We start from the raw sequence: 12858 nt of genomic DNA on the forward strand, positions 1-12858 counted from the left end.
TTTCAACACAAAGTAATGCTCTAGGACGACTTCTCATGAGAAAGTTTTCAAAAAAACTATTCCAATCCAACACTTAAATAAGAAGATATGCTCTTCTCGTTAAAGGGACATCTTATAGGACATGGATCCTCTCCTGAAGGCATCTCTCCTCTTCAGAACTAATCTAAGGACTAAGGACTAATATTAAGACACGTCATTTGTCACTTCTCTCTCTCCCTCTCTAAATCTCAAGGAGAAGACCAAATTTCTCTCTCCCCTTTTCAGTAACTTGCATACCTAAATTTCCCTTACTGAAATCTGCCGCCGGGTTCTTCTGCTTATCCGCCTCGGGTTTAAGAGATGAGTTATAAATGTAATATATACACACATATATACATAAAAAAATAATAATAATAAAATAAAAAATGATTCAAGTCTGGAAACAAAAAAGAAAAAGAACAATGAATGAGTTGGCAATGATATCGTTGGTCAATGATGAATGAGTTGGCAACGATGTTTTCCGACGAGATCAGGCAACTTCCAGGGAGGAAGGTTGATATTGATGCTGATGAACTTTCTAGGGAGACTATAGTCAAAATAATTGAAATCAAAAGAAGGAATCGCCGAGGTTGATGTCAAGAAAAAGAGAGGAGAGAGAAAAAGAGGGAGAGATGGCAAATGACGTGTCTTAATATTAGTCATCCGATTAGTTCTAGAGAGAAGGAGCGATATGCCCTCTGGAGAGGATCGATGTCCCATCTTGTAAGCAATTACTCTTTCAATAATTTACATGTACTTTTAAATATATTACATATACTTTTCAACACGTTACATCTTTCAAAAAAAATCACTACAATACAACCACCAGGTTCAAAGAAAAACCAAAGTCAGCAACTCAAGAAAAGAAAAACAAAAAGCACCATGAAAAGAAATACAAGATGAAGAAAATAGGATAATGGCTATTAGCATTACAATAAGCCATATCTTTGTATTATAATATTTCTCCCATTGCCTTTATGTCATTGATTTGGGATAAAGAAAGGACATCTTTGTCCAACAGTGCAAGCTGAAGTAGAAATGGCCCTCGCACTATTTTCACTAGAGCATTTATCAATGGCACAGAAAAATAAAACAAGCTGACATTGGTAGTTTCCATTTTTATAACAAAAACCATGAGAGTGACACATTACTAGACCTACTTGTAAGAGAGCTTTAAATTCATCTGAGCTGCTGAGTTTTTGAGCTGTGAAAGGACTACAATAATAATATCGTCTTTAATAAAGGAAGGTGGATTCACAGTAAAGAATATCTGTTTTCATGGTCACACTTCCAAAACATGGTACTTCCTAAGATTTGAAAAACTAGTTGTAGTTAATTCTCAAGTCTAACATGGTGTGTACATATTTCTATCTCAAAGATGGAACCAAATGTACCCAAGTAGCAATATCATGATGATTGCAATCACAATCCAATCAAAAATATAAAAAAAAGGTTTCAATCCCAAATAAGACAACACAAGCTTTTTCATGCTTTTAGTATTAGATTGAGAAATGGGGATATAAGGCCAGACCAGTAGGTTCAATAAAGCCATCCAGTCAACCAAAACCCACCAGTCATATTCAGAGTGCACATCCTCTGAATCAGAAAGGTGTTTCTCCATAAAAGTCGCCAACATTCAACATGCCACTTAAATCACTAGAGTTGGATTAAAAAAACACACCATCCTGAGATGCGATGAAGAGGTGTTTACCTCACCAACTTAAAAATGCCTCCTTGTCAATCATTTTTTCAGTCAATCATGTAACACAAATGGCAATATTCACAACCACTTTAATTACCACCAGTCTTCAAAGTAAAATTTTGTTTACCGGGAAAAAAAAACCTTAATTACCACCAGAATAATGTAATAAACCATAATACTCATTAAGCCGCGGACGTAGGCTTAATCTAGAGACTGATTTTAACTAATTTCATCCAATTCTAAATTCTAAAGCATAATTAATGGTTTCTTTTTAAGCTACAATACGATCACCATTACACTTGAGGGCGTGTAAGATATATTAGCATTCCCACCCACGAGGCCACAAGCTAATGTTACCATCTCCAATCCACCAATTTTATCATTTCCAATTCCTTTTCACCATGTGTTTTGGCCTCTGTGTAGTCCTATGATAATTACATAAAGTCAAGAGTAGTTAATTAACATATCTTAGCATCAAAAGACTTCTTTTGTGGAAAACATTTTCTTTCTGAATGGGAATGAAGTTAAGATTAGTTACGGCCTTTGCGAATTTAATTAGAAGTTGTCAACTATACATATATTGGGTGTGTTTTTTTTTTTTTTATAAAAAAAAGACGGGTTGAAAAAAAAAATGGAATACTGAACTGTACTTACTCTTTACTTGCCTTCTGTATAACCATACGACCTAAACCAATATTTGATCAGGGCCATGCCTTGGGCACTTAGAAAGAAGATAAAGCGGTTAGAAAAAAGTAATCAAATAAAAATGGAGTACTTACTTATGTTTAAAAATATACCAAAATAATATTAAACCAAAACCGACATATTGAATTCTCCTTCAATTAAATAAAGTTTTAGACACAAACACTATAGAGAACATATTTATAGAAACATGTAATGTAGATAGTACAGGTGCCTTGGTAACACATTAATTTTTAGAAACTGGAACAATACAACCCCAACAAAACAAATTCGAACTTGGAATGGACATAGCAACAGGTGATAAACCAAGAAATTACCATTCGAAACTCATTATTGTACGGAAGCAAAAGATGAAGAGCTGTCCAACACGATTCATCCATGGAGTCCTTGTACCTGGTCCCATCAGCATTTAATGGAGATGCAGCAACCAAAGAGGCACTACTATAGATGAGTCGCTTCACTGTTCCCGCTCTGATGCAAGAAATTGCTGCAGCAATTGTGGCTTTAACTCTATTATCGTAATTTTTCAATTCAAGATGTTAAATGTCAGATTAGCTAGCTAATAATAACGACAATTGTTAAGAAACAGTTCTACTTATATGCGTACATGAGAATGATGTTAGCTAGGGACACACATCGTAGTCTTTGGTTATTGTAAGTTTTTCTGTACAAAGCAAATGAAAATTATATATCAGATGCAAATAACATCTGGCAAAGGGTAATGTTAGGGTGGATTGGTCAAAATCTAATTCAGGTTGGTCCGAAACTATCCAACCTAGTCCACACCTTCAACCCGATTATTACTGAATATATATATATATATATATATATATATCAAAAATCATAATCCTGCTGCATAAAAAACAATAGTTCAAGTGCATAAGCAGGTGTGTGAGTTATATGTTGCCAGTACAAATACATACCTTCAATACAATGCTCAGATAGAGATAGGTATTCATGATTCCAATTAATGATCAGATAGTTCCATCATTTCAAACGTAATAGGTTGACAGGAGGGCAATTATCATTTGTGTCTTAAAAACTTATGAGCTAACATTTGTAATTAAAAACCTTCTTTTTTATTTAATAAATGAAACAATTTTTGTGTAATAATTGTCTCAAGTTAGATTTGAGTTTTTTGTATAGCAGATTCGTGCAACTAAGGCGTATATATTAAATACTTCAACTATTGGATTAAAAACAATTGCACTTGTTCCTCTTACTAGAAAAAGATTGTCACATATGCCATGCCCCTTTATTGCAACTGGTTAATCTATAAACCTAATGCTATGTTTGGCAGCACCAAATCAGCACTTTGGATTCAGGATTGGAAGACTTTTAGTACATAATTTGAACTAAATTTGTTTTAATTCCGGAGACAAGGCACCAATTCAGTGCTACCAAATATAACGTAAGTCTATTTTAAATCTTTCAATTCACATTCCCAATATAACCAAGCAAACTATTAAATGAAGCATACCTAATACAACCCTTTACAAAATTCAACTAGTTTCTAAATGATGCCCTAAATTGACAATGGAATGAAAATCTCAAAGTTCTAAGTGAAGCATATGTTGAAATGGAATGCTTGTAAATTTAGTAAAAGAAAAATAAAATAAAATAAAATAAAACTGATTTTGAGTTTATTCGATCCCATGTATTGAAGAATATAAAATTTTACATTACAATTTCTTATGATTTCATTTTATTCACTTTCTAAGCAACAAAATGGAACTCAAAGAATGCCTATGCATGTATATTTCGCGTGTATATGTGTTTATAAATATATATATATATATATATATATATATATATGTGTGTGTGTGTGTGTAAAATCTACGACAGAGTAATGAACCTGTGAGATGCCGAAGGAGTGCTGGTGGTCCAAAGGCAAAACTCGAGTTGACTTACAGAACAGAAAAGAGCCGACGTCGTTTTGTGATTGCCACTGCCACACGGCGTTGTTCTATCCTTGACTGTACCACATTACCACCGTCCTCTTTTGCGCATGTGTGGGCTCGAAAAGCCTATCTGGCGGAGGCACCAAAAAAAAAAAAAAAAAAAAATTCAATACTCGTAGACAAAAAAAGATTGTGAAGTCCACACATGCTCAGTGCCAGTGAGTCGATAGTCCAATAGTCGAGAGAATTAACTATTGTAAGATATTGGAAAAATCTAAAAGATCAAACTTGCATTAACATCGGATAGTTTTTTTTTTTAAGCAAACATTAGGTGTCATAGCAAACATTTGATAGTTGTGTCATTCAGTCCAGATTCATTAGTTATGTCATTAATGATATAAGTATCAAGTAGATTTGTCATAAAACTGTCCGTATTAAAGACAATTACTTAATAATTAATTTTTTCGAATTTTTAATAATTATTTTCAGGAAATTAGAACAAGTACACTTTTGATGTGAATATAATGAAGAAGTGAGTTTTATTTTGAACTTTATTTTTTGATTGAATTCTAGTTTGTTCTCTTCTTACTCTCCCAAATTAACTTCAATTATATTTTCTGTACCTTTTTCTTTTTTCTTTTTTCTTTTTTTTTTTTCTTTTTTTTTTTCGTTACGCGGATATTCGTGCTCCTCCATGTGGGCTGGTGTGGGGCTCCCCAACTTAGAGTAGCAGGATCCGTAACGCTTGGGCCAAAGTGGTAGGTTCCTAGACTCATGACAATTTAATATATATATACACATATATATGACTGTATGCTTAGTAGTTTTGTCATTATATATATGAAGTTATTTAGTGTTTCGTTGATTTATATATTACTTATATGCATGACATCGAATCTTCAGGTTGATTTATGTATTATATTATATTCTATGCATGAGATGCATGGTTGATTTAAAAATTCTCTCTTTCACATTTTTACTTATTTATGACAATGTATTTATTAATGACAATTTAATATTATACATGGTAATTGATAGAGAGTATGGCGGGATTAATTTATTTATTTGATTTATATATTACTTATATCCATGAGATGGAATCTTCAGGCGACAATTTATTTAGTATGAATTATAATTTAATTAATATTATAAGTTTATGATAGAGAGTACGTATCCCAATAATTAAGCCATTAATATATATATATATGGGCATTGCAAAGGGTTCTCCAGTAGCAGACTAAAAAGAGTTACTACTACTAAACAAGTGGTCACATTACAAAAGTAGAAAATGGAATAGCAGCAGATCGACTGAATGTCACAACCAAACAAGATCAATCTTTTAGCTTCCCAATATTCCCTCGGTTTAGGTAACCATCCAGATTTATAATATTCTCTTTGTCTTTGATTTCATATAATATAATCAACCATTTTTTCTTTACCAATACACTAAATTTCCTACGTACCTAGGTTCTATATTAACCAATGTTTTATGTTTCTATGGTTTTGGAAAACCAACCTCTGCATAATCAATCTAATTTTCTACTTAAGTGCTATAAATGAACTCTGATATCGAATATACATCTGATTTTTTATTCGGACTTCAAATGTGACATTTGGCATGACGAACTAATTCATATGGTACGTTCATGGATATATATATTAGTCATTTTTTTATTGTCGTTAACAGTTATTGGGTGTCTGTCACCCCCAAAATAAAAATAAAAATCAGAAATAAAAAAAGAAAAAAGAAAAGAAAAGAAGGTTTATTGCTAATCTCTAAAAACCATTACCACTCAATGCTTAGCTCTATTTAATTTATTTAGTATTGGCTTTACATGAATACTTTTTTGGCTATTACTTTATCTATGGATCTAAAACCAAGACCTCGCTCAATTAAATGTATACAATGGTAGCATGTTTTTATTTACTACTATCTGAATTTATATAAACCACGTGGATCACTCTTCCACCTTTGAGATGCAATAATTGGTATTAATTCGAACGCTGCACATAATAATCTTCCCATTCTCACCCACAACTTCTCCTCTTGTGTTTTTCTATCTTCATATCTCAACTTTGAGTTTTCATTAATAAACATCTATACATCACCATGGACACACATTGCCGCAAGCAACCAAAGCCACAAAATTGTTGTTGCTCTCAAGGTTATCTATATCTATATCTATATATATATATATATCAGTTTGATTTCCTTCATTTATTTTTATCTTTGTGTACGTGTGTCTGTGTGTGTGTGTGTGTATAAATATATGATGTGGTTTGTGTGTTGTTGTATGATGTATTTGGCAGAGGTGAGCAGTATTGCATGGGAGTTGATAAAAATGAGCAAACAAGAAGAGGATCTCGTATATAGGATGTACAAGATTGTTGGAGACAGGTATTTACATTATTACAAACCTAACAACCCCATATATATATATATATATACATACAGGTATTTACATTATTACAAACCTAACAACCCCATATATATATATATCCCTCATCATAATATATACAGTACTTGTTTTGAAGCAGCAGAGGGTAGAGGAGAAGGGATGTTTCTGCTATCAAAACTGTAGAGAAGGGAACTGCACGCTTTAGGAAATATATATTACTTCTTTCAAATTTTTTATAACAATTTTCTGTTTTTTGATAACTGGAAATTTAAAATTTTTAATTTTTTTAAAAACTCGGTTTAAAAAAAAAAAATTTTTTCATAGAAGTGTCTTTTATATTTTTTTAAAAATAATTTTTTTTTTTGAATTTCAGAGAATTGTTTTTTCAACTATTTTTTGGAAAGTAATGTATACTGTTTGTTCATAAAACTAATTCATGTTGGGTAGATAATGGAGGGGTGGAAGCCAAGAGGGAAAAAGAGAAGGAAAGGAGGGGTTCGGGGTTTAAATTTTAAGAAATATAATGGAGAAATATTTAATATATATATTTTTATTTTCTTCTTCTTCTTCTTTATTTGCCCCTTTAATCTTCCATGAGTTCCATCACTATACATTATACTTTTTTAATCTTACAATTGATCTCTTTTGTTATTTATTTTGTGTTTTTTTAAAAAGTAAAAATAGAACACACACTGTAAAAAATTATCCGTTCCATGATCCATGGAAAGCACCAAACATCTTTATAAAGAAAAGGTTATGATCTACTTTTACCAATTTTTTCCCATAAACGGCAAGGTATAAAACTTTAAAAAAATGACAGTATTGCAAGGGCCATGTACAATATCTATAATATTAATACAAGAGAGTGAGAGAGAAAAAAAAAAAGGGATAAAAATCATTAATGTTTCATCATGTTTAATAAAAAAGCTTCAAGCATTTTTTGTCAAATATTTTTGTACAGTGATATCTACCAAAAAAAGATCTAGAATTATATAATAATCTTTATTGAGTTATTGTTTAATTTAAAATTATTTTATATAGTTAAAATTCATTATCTTTTTCTAATCTTTCATCTAGGTATATTTTTTCCAAGTGAAATCAAAGTACTCAGAAAATTTTCTTCTAAAAATTAGATTTTGAAAAACTGAAACAATTGATGAAGAAAATTTGATTATCTGACAATACTTATTTCTGTATATCTTCTCTTTTAAATTGTAATCCGTCGTTTTTTTTCTATATTTTCCTTTCTAATTTCAAATTTTCGTCTCTTATTAAGTTGTATTTTTCTCATTTTTGAATTTTCTCAAAGTATATATACTACACAACTAGTATTTATAAAAAATCATATTACAGTTGATTTATAAAATTTATATAAAATACAGATTTGGCGAGACAATTTAATATATATATATGTGTTGTGTGTGTATGTGCGCGAGAGTATGTTATTTAGGAAATTATTTATTGGTTTGTATGATATATATATATATATATATATATATATATATGTGACTTATAAGCATGGAGATGAAATATTGTTCAGGTGGGCATTGATAGCCGGACGGATTCCAGGGCGGAAAGCGGAAGAAATAGAGAGGTTTTGGTTAATGAGACACATGATGACTACAGCACCCTAAAAACAAGACTTAATTACAGTATTAATGCTTTTTCCATCTTTGTATTTCAGATATCTCTCCCTTCCTTCCTTCATTCCATTTGTTCTTCCTTTTCTCTTTCCTTTTCTAATTCCCTCCTTCTCTAGCTACTACATTTCTCTTTCTTTCATGGACAATCCAATTTACTTTGAGACATTAATTTCGCCTGCTCAAAAAAACTTGTCTCTTTCTTTTTCTATATATATATATATATATATAAATTAATTATTAGATAGTTTTCCACATAAGTCACTTGTGGTTCAGTCTAATTAAAATGCATGTTTAGTATTGAATATAAAAGTTCACATTATAATTTCTCATCCTATAAATTTTGGCAATTGCATGAAACGATTTTTTGTTTTTTCAATCCCATGTAATTCACTTTATAATTTCTCATCCTTTCTTTTCATTCACTCTCTTATCATCAAAATGGAACACAAATAATGCCTATACATGTATATTTCGTTTGTGTATGTATATGTTATGTTCTTTGTGGTGTGGGAACGACGCCGTGTGACAGCTTTTAAGGCATTCGAAGACACGACGTCGGGTCTTCATCAACTCTTGCCTAATGGGGCCTAGGGCTGTAACTCGGGCCGATTCAGTCCACAATTCCAAACCCAAGTTTTCCAACCCATATTAACCAACTATAACAAGTCTGGGCCAATGGGCTTAATTTCAAGTCCAAGCCTGCTTTTAGATTCTTACTTATTGCCGCCACATGCTGCTTGAAACCTCCTGATTCTACTTTGAATAATCTAAACAAACTCAAAATTCACAAGCAATTCAAGTTAAGTTTTTCTTATTTTTATTTATTTATTTTTGTATATAAACAACACATCCATATAAACTCACAAATATCTCTTACAAAGACTTGAAAGACTAAAGGTTAAACCTTCAATTTGAAAAGTAGAGAAAAAATCAATAGAACTAAGCTCGTGATAATTCAAATTTCTTACAAAAAAATGTGCTATTTAATTATTGTTAGTCCTTCGATATGATCAATGTATCTCATTTACAATAAGAGCTTTTTTTCCATCTAGTTGTTTCCAACCATTTTCAAAATTAACCTTATATACGCAAATAATTATACATAAATCACATATATTGAATAGTACAAGAGGATTGCTTGTTACAGTAGTGATTCCAAGAGAATGAAAATTTTGACATAGTAGTTGCATACATTAACACAAGTGTCGGCAAAACTCAAAAATCAATCCCTCTCGTTTGGAAGTTTTCTTGGTGGTCCATAGACAATATACAAAACATGCATTTCACATTGTCCTACACTTTTGTTTGGGAGATTTAGGAAGAAATATAAAAGATATAAAGGTTAAGAGCTTGAATTCTTGATGAGACAAAAAGAAAATGTGAGAGTGAGAGTGAGAGTGGGTCAATCAATCCCTCTCGTTTGGAAGTTTATAGACCCCAAAAGATTCTTCTTTGGGGGACTATAATGAGAGGAAATGGAAAGAAAAAAAAAGTTGTTTGATTTCACTGTCGACAAACATAAAATAAAATGTGCTTCTTAAACAGAGAAAATAATAATTTTTACGCTGAATTTTGAAATTTAGCAAGTCTAAGGTTTGAGGATTTGAGTTTCACTGGTTGTTCTTTGTGGCTAACTTCCGCTATCCCTACAGTAACTTACCCGACCGGGGTGGGGGGGTGACCTTCTGAATCTTCGGGGATTAGTCGGGTTGTTGAGGGACTCTCAAGGTTCGTGCCATTCCGGACACCCCGAGTGAACTAAAAAAAAAGGAAAAAAAAAATAATAACAAATTTGATATTAATTTTTTAAAATAATTGATGTGACAATCAATAATTGAGATCGAATTTTTTTTTTTTTTTTTTTTTTTTTTTTAAATGGTGATCCTACAAAGGGACATTTATGTTTATTTATTTTATTTTTTTATGCTCTTAGGAGTAAAATGAATAATTATTAATCAATGTCATTTCCCTTCATTTCCTTTTCAATTTTAGAGGGCCACGTTAAGTTTTTGTAAGCTTTTGATGCTTTGTTAGGTTATGAACAATTTCTATTATAAAAAAAAAGGGTACAATTATGGGGTTATGTATCAAATCCAACAATTTCTTAATCAAGGTGTAATATATTGATCCCAACCTAATACAAAAGATTTCAAGTGTCCATTGTAGTGAAAGTGAAAGTGAAAGGAAAAGAAATTATTTTGTGAAATTTAAAGTTTTTAACTTAAAATGTTCACCCCACTCAAATCCCACAATTTATGTAGCACTAGTAGTTAATATTAAAAGGTTGTGTTTTTGGAAGACACAAGAAAAGAAGAAATGATGAAGGTTAAAAATTAAAAAGTGGATAAGATTAAGAAAATACAGTACATAATTAATTTTAAAAAGCACAACGTATATTAATCATTCACATCTTTTGACCTCACAAGTGGTGTAATAATACAAGTCTAATTGGCCAAAAGAAAAAGACATCACACATAATGTCATAAACACTCTTCTAGATGAAAATGATGACATAACTCTTACCTTTTTGAAAATGATGTTTTAAACTTTACTCTTAACTTTTCAACTACGGATCTTCAAAGAATCATTCAGTACTAATTCTTTTCTGTTCATTCACCTTTCCTATTTATTTATTTTTTAAGCTAAAGTAATTATTTAGTTTATTTTTTTCCTTGAATTTTTTCAATCATGATATTTAGGTAAATCTAGCTCAATTCAATTGTTGTTGTTAAAGTGTGTATTAATAATATCAGGAGATTTTTCTGTACCTTAGATTATATTTAACTTTTTTTAATTACTTTGATAAGTAGATTATATTTAATTTAATGAAAATTTTATTTTTAGCATTTTGAATCAATGGACTGGTGCAGGATTTTCAATTTTGTTTTTGTGGTTGTCATTGGAAGTCAATATCATATGATTCATATATATGATCCGATAGAATGGACTAAGTGGTAGGTGATGAGTCACAACTTAAAATTAGAAACGACAAAACTTTATAGGAATCACCTCTACTTGGAATATACTTGGTATGTAAATTTTGAACCATTCTTACGTTGACTGCAAAAAGTATGGTTTATGCTCAAAATTTTGCTGCGTGTTGTTTGATATTGTTTTGATGGGTCATGAGTGAACAAATTTGGTCAAATTTAGTTTAGTTTCGGGACTATGAGTTATGAACGAATTCACATAATTTTTTTAAATAAGTGTCGCTCTTACATTTTGAACGTGTTTCGTTCTTATACTTCGCGCATGTTCAAATTCTCACTGATTATAAATTAATTTTATTGTTCTCACACTCCGTTCTCAAATTCGCTCGTATTTACATTCATGTTCTCGCTTTATGTAATTTAGATTATGATTATATATATATATATATATATATATATATATATATATATGACTCAAATTCAAATTAATAATATATATCATTGTTGGTCTCGACCTCATGCATAGAAAATAGCATACAATGTGCTGTAACCTTGTTGTAATATACAGTGTTTAAAAAATTGACGACATTGATGTGAGTTGTTGTGTTTATTGGAAGAAAATAAATTAACGCAAGGAAGTCCATACATTAAACACTAAACTAACTCTGGCTTTGTCCCATCCAATTATTTCTTAGTGAGTTCATTTCAGACATTGTTCTAGAATTTTGAATATTTTTATCGAATTTATAATTTAATGTTATATATACATAATTATACATATATCCTTCTTTATTAAGGTACACACTTCTATAAGAGCGGTAGACAAAAAACGGAGGCGAATTTGAGAGCGGGAGCATAAAAGCGGTAGAATTAAATTATAACTAGTGAGAATTTAATTTAGAGCGCGCGCGGAGCGTGAGAGTGGGAGTGTGTTCAAAACGTGAGAGCAATATCTATTAAGAAGAATTGTATGACTTAAGATAAACTTTGACTAAATATTAAGTGATTTTAGATTTTTTAAACTAAAATATATCAATCAAATCATGGTTCGCCAAAATAGTCGATTTGTAAAAAATTTAGGGAGTACCAATGATTTGGATAGTCGCCTATTTATCGGGGTGACCCCTCATATTCACAATAAAACCGATCGGTTCGATACTAATATCACATTTTTTAAAAATAAAAATATATTTTTTTATACAGAGATAAGACTGTTTATATTGAAGACGACGACTTTCTTTCTATGCAAAAGTAAGGTTCTCTCTCCAAATTATATAGACAAAAATCTCCTACACTCAATTAGTCCTTTTATTAAATTTCTCAATAACCTACCAGGGTTACAAAATTTAAAGTCAATACACTGCTTTAATAAAATGTTATAATTAGAGTCCCAAATGTCAACTATGAAACAAGGAGTCTTTGTAAATTATAGAAATAAATGAAAATATATGTAGCAATTCTCTAATAGACCTGTTACTTGTTCCTTGTTTTTCATGATGATTATCAAATGAAGAAAGCAACATAATTGGACTTCGATTTCTCTTATGAGATGACTATAAAACA

The 12858-nt window shown here is 30.8% G+C and overlaps 1 protein-coding gene across 1 annotated transcript; it reads left to right on the forward strand.

The window, feature by feature from the left end:
- The first annotated feature begins 474 nt into the window (after window positions 1-474).
- LOC132300915 (MYB-like transcription factor ETC1) lies at window positions 475-8356 on the forward strand. The gene is made up of 3 exons (XM_059798222.1): window positions 475-607; window positions 6634-6721; window positions 8263-8356. Exons 1-3 carry the CDS (start codon window positions 475-477, stop codon window positions 8354-8356), a joined length of 315 nt encoding a protein of 104 aa, XP_059654205.1.
- The last annotated feature ends 4502 nt before the right edge of the window (window positions 8357-12858 follow it).

This window comes from Cornus florida, unplaced genomic scaffold, assembly GCF_030987335.1.
Source record: "Cornus florida cultivar Cherokee Brave unplaced genomic scaffold, ASM3098733v1 CherokeeBrave_3.0.0_Hap2_Chr03, whole genome shotgun sequence".
NCBI lineage: Eukaryota > Viridiplantae > Streptophyta > Magnoliopsida > Cornales > Cornaceae > Cornus > Cornus florida.

Coding starts and splice junctions, on each gene's coding strand:
- LOC132300915 (XM_059798222.1), top strand. CDS start 475: ATGAATGAGTTGGCAACGATGTTTTCCGACGAGATCAGGCAACTTCCA. Junction 608..6,633: donor CAAAAGAAGGAATCGCCGAG/GTTGATGTCAAG, acceptor TGTATTTGGCAG/AGGTGAGCAGTATTGCATGG. Junction 6,722..8,262: donor TACAAGATTGTTGGAGACAG/GTATTTACATTA, acceptor AATATTGTTCAG/GTGGGCATTGATAGCCGGAC.